The sequence below is a fragment of the Dasypus novemcinctus genome, chromosome 8 (assembly GCF_030445035.2).
Source record: "Dasypus novemcinctus isolate mDasNov1 chromosome 8, mDasNov1.1.hap2, whole genome shotgun sequence".
NCBI classification, from domain to species: Eukaryota; Metazoa; Chordata; class Mammalia; order Cingulata; family Dasypodidae; genus Dasypus; species Dasypus novemcinctus.
Window position 1 is genome coordinate 111,691,243 of NC_080680.1, and position 13,729 is coordinate 111,704,971.

General features: G+C 44.8%; 1 protein-coding gene across 4 annotated transcripts in view; it reads left to right on the top strand.

Annotated features, from left to right (window-relative positions):
* EPB41L4B (erythrocyte membrane protein band 4.1 like 4B) overlaps positions 1-13,729 on the top strand; it is a 173,395-nt gene that overhangs the window by 100,283 nt on the left and 59,383 nt on the right. For all 4 annotated transcript variants that reach the window (XM_058302570.2, XM_058302567.1, XM_058302566.1 and 1 more), the window contains exon 16: positions 13,159-13,379. In XM_058302570.2, coding sequence (XP_058158553.1) covers positions 13,159-13,379 — 221 coding nt within the window. The remainder of the gene's footprint in view (positions 1-13,158; positions 13,380-13,729) is intronic.

Below are 13,729 nucleotides of genomic sequence, written 5' to 3' on the forward strand. Positions count from 1 at the left end.
GTGTCTGTATTAAAGGCAATTAAACAAGCCCTTAAAATTAGGCCCGGTGTATATGGGCCTCAGAGGCTAAACAGGATGTTTATAATAGAAGTTTCTGAAAAACCTACAAAAATAGGGGAACAGAGGGAATGGATCATCTGAGATTTTTATGCACTAATGAATACCAAAATAGATGAATCCTTGTCTGTATCACCTCAGAAATACACCCAGCTTTCAGCTCCTGCTCCCATTCACACCAATATCTTGTGCAATTAGAATGTTTAATGCCTCCTCTTAACAGATTATGCATTTTATTCATCTAACCCAAACTTCATTCTGGAATGAATAATATTTTAATTTCATTCACTTGGATGAGCTGGATAGTGTCTGGTGGATGGAAAAAATAACACCCCCAGCTCATGCCTGAGTCTGCCATAGCTCTTTCAACATGTAAAGGATGATGAAGAACTGACTTTTTCATTGTTATTTTATATATACACTAGCGGCTGAGCTTTCATGACAGTGATGATTTTGTCAGACCATATCTTGCGGGCACCCATGTAATATTGTTTGGGGATGCACTTAAAGCAGGTTAGAGGCAAGTCGATTAATGCTGTCACCCACCCAGAAAAAAAATCTTTGTTAAGGCAAAGAGCTGGCACTGGAAGGCAGAAGTGAAAGACGAAATGATCTGTAAGGAGCCAAGGAGAGAAAGCATTGTGAGATTCATTGGAAGTGAAGGCTGTAAAGGAAAACAACTATATTTGTGTAAGATTTTTTTTCAGGCAGAAAAACGATTGAATAAATGCTTAGTCATGAGCCTCTGTGTGAAATTGAACTCATGAAATATTAATTCTCTGGATTCATCTTGAAATTGATCTGAAATTGCTAAAATCCCAGTTGTCTTAGTTTGCTGGGGCAGCTATGACAAATACCACACACTGGTTGGCATAAACAAGTTTATTGACTCAGTTTTGGAGGCTCGACATCAAAAAATCAAGGACTCACCAGGCCATGCTTCTTCCCAGGTCTGTAGCGTTCTGGTGTGGGGCCAGCAGTCCTTGGCACTCCTTGCCTTGTAAATGTATCGCTGCCTCCATCCCATGACCATAGGTTTCTCCTCGGCTGGCCTTATCTGAATTTCCTCTGCTTACAAGCACTTTAGCCATATTGGATTAAGGCCCTCTCTCATTTGGTTTGGCCTTATCCAAATAGGATCTTTGAAGGCCCTTTTTACAAATGAGTTCACACCACAGGACAAGGGGATGGGCCTTGAACCTGCCTTTGCAGGGGGCATGATACAACCCACCGCACTAGGTATCCCCACAAAATTACAGAGTCCTTCCTGACAACGTCATGTGCTTCGACACAATGAGAAGGCCATAGGAAAACTCAGCAAGAATACATTGGGACAAAAATGGATTTTCTGGCCAAAAAATAAAAAATAAAAGGCCTTGCTTACCTGCTTACAGTCATTCATTGGAATCATCTGATAGGAGTTTTGCTAAAGGAAAACTCCAGACTCAAAGATGGAAGCACATGTTCTACTCCAGCTCACACCGAGTCCTAAAGGGTCACATCATCCCCTAATACGTGGCATAGAGTTTTGCACAGACTAAATAATGTATGTAACATTAGGAACAACTAGCAAATTCATGACCAAAGGGAAACTTTAGTGAATATCACCTTATTTCATTGAGCGGTAGTCCTGCCAAAATGCGGTGTCCGGGGACCAGATGAAGGAAGTGCTTTGCCTAAGGTTATAGAACTAAGCAGCTGTGAAGCCAAAAACTAAGAGCCAACCAGGGTTCTTTCTACGTCATTACCACACTGCTGCTGTCCAAATGGCAAAGCAGTGTCACGTCGTACTTCAGGGGACACAGGGCTCTGGAGTCAGGCCACTTGGGTTCAAATCCAAGCACTACTACGACTGTTGACTTTGGGGAAGTTTCTTAGCTTCTCTGTGTTCCCATTTCCTGATCTGTAAAATAGGGGTAATAATTGTCCCTTCCTCAAATGTTGGAGGATTAAGTAAGTTAATAGATGGCACATTGCTGGGCACTCAAATGTTACCTTTTGCTTTTTTTTTTTTTTTAATCTCTGAGTAGTTAGAGCATGATTAATACACTGGTATTCAGCCAAGAGATATTCTGGCTGATACCAGCTGCTGTTTAAAGAAAAAAAAAACCACACGCATGTAAACATGATACTTGAATGAATTTCCCTAAGAGAAATGGAGAGCCTTAGTTCCAGTCAGATGGACTGTGGCAGTGGTTCCCAATTTTTTCTTGTCCTTGGCATGTGTAGAAAACAATACTCCCCTGCTGGGGTAAGCATATAAGGCTGCTTGAGGCTTCAGGCTCTCCAGGTCCTGTCTGGCTCCCAGGGCTGAGAGGATACATGGCTTAGCCCACCTATAGCCCTTTTAGAGGCCCATCATTTGGGAAGTTCTGCTGGGATAGTTGTATCTCCCCTATGCTTTAGTTCTGATTAAGAATATGGATTTGGGGTGGCGGACTTGGCCCAGTGGTTAGGGCATCCGTCTACTACATGGGAGGTCTGCGGTTCAAACCCCGGATCTCCTTGGCCTGTGTGCAGCTGGCCTATGTGCAGTGCTGATGCGCGCAAGGAGTGCCGTGCCACGCAGGGGTGTCCCCGTCAGAGGGGAGCCCCACGTGCAAGGAGTGTGCCCCGTAAGGAGAGCCACCAAGCACGAAAGAAAGTACAGCCTGCCTAAGAATGGCGCCACACACACAGAGAGCTGACACAACAAGATGACGCAACAAGAAAAGAGACACAGATTCCCGTGCAGCTGACAACAGAAGTGGACAAAGAAACAAAACACAGCAAATAGACACAGAGAACAGACCCCCGGGGCAGGGGGAGGGAAGAGAAATAAATAACTCTTTAAAAAAAAAGAATATGGATTTGTCCCCCATATAGGTTAACAATAAAACAGGAACCAGTTCTCTCCAACAAGTCTCTTTGGGAAGGTCTGAGCAGGCAATGAATGTGTTTGGAGAATGTGTGTGCTACTGTGTTGGCTACACAGAAGCTGTTCCTGCCTTCAGGAAGCTAGCTGGAGTTGAAACATGACAGGAGTAGGTAAAAGAAGAACCTCCAAGTATAGGTAACACTGACCTTGGTCCAGACCAGACGCTGGAGAACTTTGGATAGAGCCTGTGCATTGTGTTTTCCTGAGAATCTTCAAGCTGTTACAAAGGTGTGGCGTAGCACCTATGGGGACTTCTTGGCCATCAGACCGTGGCATTCTGTTAAAAGCAGAGTGTCTGTCGATTTCTTGGCCTGCCTGGCTGTTGATTTGGTTGCTGGAAGGCAAAAGAAACAGAAGAAACACTACCAGGCCTGTTGTTTTTAACTTTAATTCTGGTCAACAAGGAAAATCTGATTGGTAATATGGAAGTGACAAGGTCCTTGGAAGAAAATGATTCTGATGTCTTGGAATTGTTAACATGAAATGTGTGGAATTCAGAGTTAATTCTTCCATTTTTAAAATTTTTTTATTTTCGTTTTTTAAGTCAGAGCCCCAAAATGTCAAAGAAAAGATAAATCTAAAGAGAAATATTTCTATCCCATGGGCTATGTGTAATCTGGGGAGGAAAACTTTCAGGGGCCTCTCAGATAAAACCACACTTTAAAACAGTATTTTAAAGAGAAGGAAAGTAGAATATATGATAAAAAAAGGAATACAGACTTTCTTTAAAAAGAACTTACAAAGTTTTATAAATGCATGCTTTAGTCGAAACAAAAAGGTGAACAATTTAATAACAGACTTTCTTGAGTGTGGAATGTAAGATTGAGAAGAGAGAAGAACGACTCAAATTCTGCTTTGCCTTTTTCTTTTAAAACAAGGAAGCCAGTCAATATATTAAATGCAGAAGTGAAGAGAACAAAGAGAAGAAATTGAAGTTCTAAATAAGAGGGAGAGTGGTTAGGGAATGTTTTGCTACTTTTACTGTCAGTTCAAATCTTCAGACCCCAAAATGACCTCCCAAATACTGATTTGTACATCATGGTTAAATCAACATCAGTACCCTTTCAAAAACAATGGGGCCTTGGGAAAATGCCAGAAAAGTAGAGAGGAAAATGTCATACAATGCTTCAAAAAATGAATTCCAAAAACTGGACTGGTAAGCTTGAAGGCGATTCCAGGAATGTTTGAGAACAGATGGTTTTAAGCTTCAATAAAAGAAGTGATGCTCTCGGGAGGAGCATGGATTCACTCAAAATTTTCTAAGCTGTGCTAATCTCTCAAGAATTTTAGTAAGCTAAAGAAGGACTGTTTCTAACATAAGTAGAATTTGTCTGAAACTAACATTAAATGTTGAAACACTAGAAACTCTGTAACCTTCAGAAATAAGACAAGGAGTAGTCTAATATTCACTATCATTCTGGAGGACTAACCTATGCAATAAGCCAAGAAAACAAAAATAAGGAATAAAATTGGAAAAGAAGAAAAAAAGTCATGTGATTATCTCCTTAAAATCCAAGTGAATTCCAACTAAGACAATTCAGCAAAATGCCAGAAGTAGAAATATCCTCAAGTCAGTAGTTTTTGTATATCTAGCAGTAGAAAAAATTGAGGAAATATAATAATTAATGAAATCGCATATACAGTTGTGCCAAAACCGAAAACCACTTAAGAATAAAGCTAAGATATTTATGTTTCATACTTTTATGAATAAATTTAAAATCCTGACAGAAGGAAATTTTAAAAGATCTGAGTAAATAAATGGAAGGAAATACTGTTCTGTATGAAAACATTCTTCCCAAATAAATTCATAATCTATAATACCCCCAATGAGAATGCCTGTGGGATTTTTTTTTTTTTTAGTAACCTGAATTAGTTCTAAAGTAACTTGGAATTCTAAAGTAATCTGGAAGAGTAAGTACATGATAACAACCAAGAAAAAAATAATAATACTGATGTGGGCAATAAAATAGGATTTGTCCTATCAGATATTAAAACATATTAAAAGTAATTAAGACAATCTGATGCTTGTTTAGCAATAGATCAATAAAAGCATAAAACACTGAAAGAGTCATAGGTATTGTTGTGTGTCAGTCAGGGGCAGCAAGGAAAACAGAAGCCACTCTAGGCATTTCTCACAGGGGGAATTTAATACAAGGGACAAAATAACTAGAAAACTAAATTGGAGAGTGAGGCAACCTAGAGATAAGAAACAACTAGTACCTGCTTATCACTCTTACAGCAAGAGGGACAAAAAGAGGAGGCAGTGTCCAGCACTCTAGAGTTACTGTCACAGTGGAAGTCGGGACCACAGGAAGCTGACACTCAACTGCTGCTGGAAACATCACTTGAGGCTCAGAGAGGGGGAGAAATACCCTGACTTCCCCCCTTCTCCCACCCTTCAGTCTCTTCCAGTGACTCCCATTGACCAAACTCACCTAGAAACCAGAGGGTAGGAGAAGCACAGTTCCTTGGAAACAGAGCAGGGCAGGGGAGGAGCAGGAAATGGAAGTGAGAACACTCAGAAAGGTGGGAGCATGAAGGAAAAATGGGGCAGGATGAATTATTTGGTGATAGGGGACAATTGGTTCTTCATTTAAGAAAAATAAGTTGGGAATTTGCCCCCAATATACACACAAATTACAGATTAGTTCATAATCCATATGTGAACAACAAAATTATAAAAGCAGGCAGCTCATTCTCAATCCTATATAAGGTAACCCATCTGTATTAGTCAGCCAAAGGGGTGCTGCTGCAAAATACCAGAAATCTGCTGGCTTTTATAAAGGGTATTTATTTGGGGTAGGAGCTTACAGATACTAGGCCATAAAGCATAAGTTACTTCCCTCACCAAAATCTATTTCCACATGTTGGAGCAAGATGGCTGCCAACATCTGCCAGGGTTCAGGCTTCCTGGGTTCCTCTCTTCCCAGGTCTTGCTTCTCTCTGGGCTCAGGGTTTCACTCTTCCCAGGGTTTGCTTCTTTCCAGGCTCAGGTTTCCTCTCTTCCCAGGGCCTGTTTCTCTTTTCTCTGTGTGCTTGCTTCCCGGGGCTCCAACTTAAGGCTTCAGCATCAAACTCCAACATTAAAAACCCACAGCTCTGTCCTTTGCCATGTCTTTTATCTGTGAGTCCCGACCCACCAAGGATGGGGGCTCAACACCCTACTGGCACAAGAGGTGTACTTGATTAAGAATCCAATATAATCTAATACGCCCAGAGGAAAAGACCAGTTTACAAACATAATCCAATATTTCTTTTTGGAATTCATCAATAATATCAAACTGCTACACCGTCCAAAACTGCGCTTAGCAAATCCCTTCACTGACCAGTTTGCCTTGTTAATTCCAGGCCTTTGCACTGGCCAGACCCTCTGCCTGGAATGCTCAGTGCAGCTCCTCCCCAGCCCACTCTTGCTCATGATTTAGGATCTCAGCATCACCACCCCAGGAAATCTTCCTGGTTGGCTTCTCCCCAGGTTGGAGTGGGTGCCCCACTTTCTGTTCATCCACAGCCCTTCCCCATGCTTACCCTTATCACAGCCCTGCCTTGTACTTGTTACACGGCAGTGAGTCCCTTGAGGACAAAGACAGCATCTCATTTGCCTTTTTACCCTCATGCCTAGCACAGAGCCAGGCACAGGAGTTGGCACTAAATATTTATCGGATGCATTGTTTATTTTTAATCTCAATCCAACCAGGATGAATTGGGGCCCTGTTGTGTGCTTAGCATTTTACTTAGTACAGTGGAGGACATGAAAACATGGGGCATGACAGCCCCTATTCCTTCAGAGCTCACGGTAGCGTGGGGAAGACAAGACACATGTCACCGAGGGATGTCTGGAGCTGTGGGGTCCCAAGGAGGACTGGGGATTCTCCTGATGAGTGTGTTTGCTGTCCGAAATAGAAGCCAAGGCAGATGGGAGAAGGGGCAGGATGTGGGGTGGGGGCAGAGTCCAGCTACCTGCGGTGTGACCTGGTCACCTCACGCTCCTTGGAGGCCCCCCTTCCCCATGTGCAAAGGAGGAAGCTGGCCTAGGACAGTGCTTCTGAGGCCTGGCCGCGTGCTGGATTTCAGGAGAGACTCTGATGTAGTTGGTCTGGGAAGCACCTGGGCACTGACATTTTTCAAAATGTCGCCTGGTGGTTCAAAAAAAAAAATAGCTCTATTGGGATGTAAGTCACATACTGTACAATTCACCAATATAAATTGTACAAGACAATTTCTCTTTTTATCATTGGTTTTTAGTACTTTCACAAAGTTGTGCCACCGTCACTACAATCTAATTTTAGAACATTTCATTCCCCCTAAAAGAAGCCCATATCCATTAGCGGTCACTCCCCATTTCCCCATGCCCTCTAGCCTAAGGCAGCCACTGATCTGTTTCTATCCATACGGCTTTGCCTATTCCAGGCATTGCATGTAAGTGGCATTATACAATATGTGTCCTTTAGCCTGGCTTATTTCATTCAACATAAGACTTGCAAGGTTCATCCACGTAACATGGTTCATACATGTAACATGTATCAGAACTTCATTCCTCTGGATGGCTAAGTAATATTTCAGTATATGGATTTACCAATTTTTGTTTCTCTGTTCTTCTGTTGATGGACATTCGGGTTGTTTCCATTCTTTGGCTGTTATGCAGGTTTTTGTATGGACTTAGATTTCCATTTCCTTAGGAGTGGGTCATATGGCAACTCTGTGTTTAATTCTGAGGCGCTGCAAGGCGATTTTTTAGAGCAGCTGCACCATTTTACTTTCCCACCCTGCTGATTTTAATATGCAGATGGGGTTCAAAACCACCAGACTGGATGATGTCTGAGAGCCTCTGTTTCTACAATTCAATGATTTCTCTCCCAGCGTGAGATCCCCAGGGTTCCCCCCAAAAGCCCATGTGACCCAGAGCTTGGCTGAGCTGTCAAGTGGTGTGATTGGCTCCCCAGAGCACCTCAGTCGCTCCTGACCTTCCTCTTGCGAGAAAGCCTTGCATGCGGGCTCAGGACTCTCCCCTGCCCTGGCCACAGTTCTAGAGGTAGATTCTGGAAGATCCTGTTCATTCAAAATGCAACGCATTCTGATTGAGCACCATATGTTTGGCTCTGGTTGGGAGGACATGTGGGATTAGGCAGGGCTGGAGAAGCGCCCCCCACCCCCACCCCAGCCTCCCCGGCTCCTCAGAGCTGTGCCCACTCCTAAAACGGTCACTAAAGACCCCTCTGACACAGGCCCAACAGGAACACTCGCTTCTCTGGAGGTGGACGTAGAATGAGGTGGGGTCAAGAAGTGAGATCTGGTGCAATCTTTCGCTTCGCATTGCCCACCCTCTGGCAGCCCCAGTGTAACATGAGGCGTCAGCAGCTGCCTGCCGGATCCTGGGAAAGTTGAACACCGAAGAGCCAAGCACAGTGCTGGGTATAGAGCAGCCTCCTTCTTAAACAGCCAGCCCCTTCCCAGCTGCCAGCCTGCCTAGAGACCCCTCCTCCATCACCCCCTCTGAAGACCGGGCCTTGTGCCCTCCTTTCCAGAATGCCATAGAAAAAACCCAGATGTGACTCTTTTGGATTAACTGCCAGGTACTATCTATGATACCTGTGACTGCTCAACAGTGTGAACAGGGGCTGGGGCGGTCCTTGGCTGGGTTCGTTCGCTTGGCCTGGCGAGATAGGCAGAAACACGCTGAGCTAGGCTAGAAAGGGAAGGAGGCTTCATCGCTAGTGGGAGACCAGAGATGCCCAATCTCAAATCAGCCTCCCCATTAAGGGACTTTTCTCGCAGATTTTACACCAATTGAAACCAAGAAAGTTAGTTATCAGGGTGACATTCCTAACTAAGGTGGGCCCGGAAAATTAGTGCTTGCTCTAATCTTAAGATACGCATGGTACCTGGAGTCTGGTAATCTTGGGGTGATAAGGATGGGGGGAATGAGGGGTACAGATGTGGAATGTGCAGATAACAACGGATGTGAAGATAAAGGTAACGACAGATGTGAGTAAAGATAAGGAGGCTCATAGTCATACGTTTTTGGTGGAATCAATCTGGTTAATGTTAAATCTGTGGCTCTGTGTGCCTCCTGACAGGTGAGCAAGAGTTAATGAAATTTTCTAACATTAAAGGTGCAGTGCAATGCCTTAATATTTAAGCTATCCTGGGTTTTTCTAGCACTACAAGTGTTTCTCACACGTAGCCTTTGAGAAGGCATTGTCTGTTTTCTCACATTGAGGGTGAGATGTTTTCTCTAACTCTAGGTCTGTGGAAGCCCCATGAGCCTCCTTCTCTGTTGGTGGTGAGCACGGAGCTTCATCTCCTTGGACCCTAACCAGTGGGCCCTGAGGCTCGTGGGCTGCCGAGTGCTGCTGGAACCTCGGGGTGGGCTGTGACCCTCTCTGAGGTCCCTGTGGACTGTGCAGGTGCCTAGCTGTGGAGGATGCTATTCCATCGTAGTCTATGCAAACAGGGTTCCTGGAGTTCTGCAGGGAACTACCTAGGAGTCTGAGGGCAGAAGCCCTGCCTGTGATTTCTTGAACAGACCCCAACCCCACAGCCTCCGGAAACTGTATGAATTAGAATCTGGAGGATGGTATGTATGTGTGAGTGAGAAAGCACCCAGGTGATTGATTCCATGGCCTGCTTAAGAACTTTTACTCTTCTCGATACCCTTACCCTGGCAAGGTCCTGGGTCTAGCTTCAGGTGGCCTCATTCATCCTCATCTATTTCTCTGCTCAGTTGTCTCTTTCTTGGTCTCCCCCTTCAGTGATTGTAAGGTGAAAGCCACATATACATATTTTATTTTACATGTTATTAATTGCAGTTTCTCACCCCCTGCATATCTATATATTTTTTGCTGTTTACCTCTTCACTCTGAGTTCCTTGGAGTAAAAAAGTCACACTTTTGACTTGGAAAGACAAGTGGGTGATGCTTGTCCTTCATACCTCTGCTCCCTTCCCAGGCCATGGCAGGCATCACCAATCACTCATAGCACTGTCTGTCCTCCTGATCTGGGCACAACCTCAGAATCCTCAATCTGGCTGTCCAAACGAGTGAGAAGCAGTTGGAGTTGGCATGGGAGATGACATCAATTTGCCATCCCTGAGACATGCTTACTAAATCTTCCCGACTCCACCTTCAGCAGTGATGGAATGCCATATCTCTGCTGTAGGACATTTCCCTTTGCCTATTCATCCTCACACACAGTGTAACTCATGTGGGGCTCAGTCATAGTTTGCTCTCCTCAAAGTAACCCTCACTCTCCACCTCCTTTTTCCTATTCATGACCTGCCATTTACCTGATCTAAAAACCTTGGAGTTTTCTGACTCCTCCATGTCTCTGTGTCCTCCCCTTCTCAAACCCAGCCAGTAGCCCCACTCCCGTATGTCTCTTCTTTTCAATGTTTCTCTGATTTGTCTCCTTCCTCCTAGACAATTACAGTGTCCAATAGACCTCTAATCGGTGGCAGTAACAAGGAAGAAGGGCAGGGAGGAAGACAAGCTTTAAGTTGTGAAGTTCTATCTGGTACACCCAGACAGAAGGAAATTTTCTCTGTTCTGAGCTCCTGGTCTGATATTATTTTAACATATTTGAAAGGCAGTAAAATAATGGGCAAGAATGCAGTCTTCTGGAGTCAACAGTGTTGTCAAAGTCTAACTCAACAACTTTCTTGAGCGTGTGTGTGTGTAATTCATTTGTTCATTAATCTGCTCATTCTTTCATCAATCAAATATTCACGGAGCACCTACTATATACCAAGTTCCGACTTCATGTGACAGTTAAGGAAGAGGTCAAAGTGACCACCCAGGATCCCACAGCACATTTGGTGTAGAAGCAAAACTAGAACCCAGGTCTTCCAACTCCAACCCATGCACTTCCCACTGCCTCCATGGGGCAGGTAGATGCCCATGATGATGTTTCAGGTTGGAGAGAGGAGAGGGGAAAGACAGTCCTTGAGCAAAGTCTCCGGGGGTCAGGCAAGGTGGGTGAGAGATTCTCCAGCTCTTGGGACAATGTGGGGTCAACCGGTAAAGTTTCACCCAGGATGTATCCTGCATCTGCAGCAGGGGCCTCCTTGGTGCCTCCTACTCCAGTTCTCTGATCAGGCCTGCAAGCCCTGCTCACACTTAGAGGTATCCCACCTCACTCCAGGCCAGAGTTAGTCCAGGCCCCACCTGCTGCAGTCCTGAGTTCTTATTTCCAGCACCTCTCCCCGCAGTCCATCCTCTACACGGCACTCCAAACAAACTTCCTAAAATGTAGCTCTCACCCTGTCTCGCCCTTGCTTAAAGCCTTTCCAAGGTGCCACAGTGCCATGGTGCCCACAGGATGACCTGGCGCACCCAGCCCTTCTTATCTGCCCCAGCTTGTCTTCTTTGTCTCACCTCTAGCCTCTTCCCTCCTCATTCCCCCTTCTCCAGCCTCCTGCTCCTTCAACAGCCATTTCCTGGCTCATAATATTCCTAAAACCTGGAATAACTGTTTCTACGTCTTCTACCAAATAAACACTCCCTGCCCCCATGCAAAAACAACCAAATATGGAATGATGTAACCAATGTGGAAAAATGCTAATAGTTGATGAATCTGCGTAACTGGGTACATTGGAATGCTGTGTATTGTTTCTATTTTATTTTTGCAACTTTCCTGTAAGGCTGAAAATATTTCAAAATTAAAAGTTTAAGAAATAACAAAATATCACACCTTTAATTAGAACATGTGGGTTACATATGGGAAAAACCCAGCTACTTTAAGCAAAATAATAACAACAACAAAGAGGAAAGAAGTGACTGGCCCATATACCTTTAAAGTTAAGTTGTAGCCAGCTTTAAAGTTAAGTTGGAACCAGGAGCTCATAAGATAGCATTAGAGTTTTTTTCTCTTTCTTCGTTTATCTTTAATCTCTGCAAACCTTGTCTCTCTTTGCACATCAACCTCCTTCTTACAGATGTCTTCTTTGTGTCCAGGGAAGGTGGTGACAAGTAGCCTCAAATTCTCTCATCCTTACAGCCAGCGCTGATTTGTCTATTAGTTACAGAAGACACAGTGCCTTGGTCCACTATACTTTCACTTCTAATTTCTTTTAATTAAAAGTGTTTTGATTTCTTTTAAAAGCACAAGAAAAAAATGAACTTTAAGTTGGAAAAATGGTTTAATATATGATAATACTCATCTTTGTATCAATAAAGTAAAATATCACGCTTAATATTTTCTTATGGAGAGGGAACAAAGGCAAAAGTGCTCAGGGCCCACAAAAATCACAGCGTGGCCATGCTTGTCCATCAAAAAGGAAACCCTTTCTTTCCCTTTTCTTGTGTCAGGTCTTAGGGAAAACTCTGCTTGGCCCTGATCAGATCACATTCCAGAAAAATCCTTCAGCCTAGCAGGATGGAGGACTCTGCCCAGCCCTGAGTCTCAGGCCCAGCCCTGAGGGGGAAGCATCAGCCCCCTGTGAACACAAGGAATGGGGTTTCCTATAAGAGAATTGTCTTTCACGGGGGTCCCCCGAATGTCCCCTCCCTTATGCCGCCTTCCCCCAGAAGAATCAGTTGCTTCCACTTCTTTGCCCCGGAGCCATTTGTTCTGGTGTAATTGGACCTGACTGTATCACGTCTCTGGGTCTTGTTCCTGCGCTGGGGTCTGAGCTCCTTGAGGGGGAATGAAGGCGCTCTCAGTAGAGAGCTGGGCTCTGGGAATGTTTCGGCAGGGAGGGTCCAAGGTTCTCATCAGATTTCCAAAAACATTTCTGTCTGAAAAACGGTCGTGCATCAACAGCAATGGAGCTGTGTTCAGATTTCTTGTGAGAGATGTGGCCCACGCTGGTAGGGCATTAGAGTGCCGCCCTTGCCACACAGCAGGGAGCAGGGGCCAGGCGACCTGCAGGAATCTGTTACCAGTCTAGGTGGGAGATGACTGGCTCCAAATAGACCATGTTAGTAAAAACAGGGGGGGCCATGGGAATGAAAAGCTGTTGTCGCTGTAAGGTTGACATGCTTTCTTCATGTTGGGGGTGACAGAGAGGAAGAGAAAGTGACGCCAAGGTTTCTGGTGTGTATCATGAGCTTGTCATAGGATGGGTAACAAATAACTTTTTATTGCTTTATTTTTATTTCTTCCCATTTAGGGAATGTTCTTTGAAGTATGCACAGGAATATCAAGGCCTTTGCTTTTCTAAATCCTGCCTCGGTCACTCTCCACAGCTACCCGCTTCCTTCCCCAGTGCTCAGCAGCTCAGACCGGCTGCCTTTTGGCATCGAGGAGAATGGGGGCACACCATTCTCTGCCAAAGCTTCCGGAAGGCACCTCCAGCCCCAGCTCCACCACCAGCACCAGCACCACTCAAACTACGGCCTCTCACTGACCCTGGAGAACAAAGAGGGGCCCTCGAGGTCCCCGAACTCCAGCAGCAAGTCCCTTACAAGTGAGTAGGGGTGGAGGTGGCGGGGCAGGGGTGATGGTGGCGATACTGCAGGGCACGGGTGGCTTCCCTAGAGCCTTGAGAAAGACACTGTCGGGGCGGCAGGTAACTGTGGTGATGGCACTGGGTTACCAGGTTGGGCAAGAGCTGACAAGAGCCTTGTGCAAGAGGTGGTTTAGGGATTGAGGTTTACCAGTAGACTGATCTCATAACAAGGTAATGATTCTCTCTGGAATTCATTCCTTAGCAGTTCTCTGCTGTGCAGTGCCCAGAGAACTGCTGGCTTATGCAATGGAAACGGGAGTTTCTACTTTCCTAATTACCAAAAAACCTATCCTGCTGCCCCATTTCTG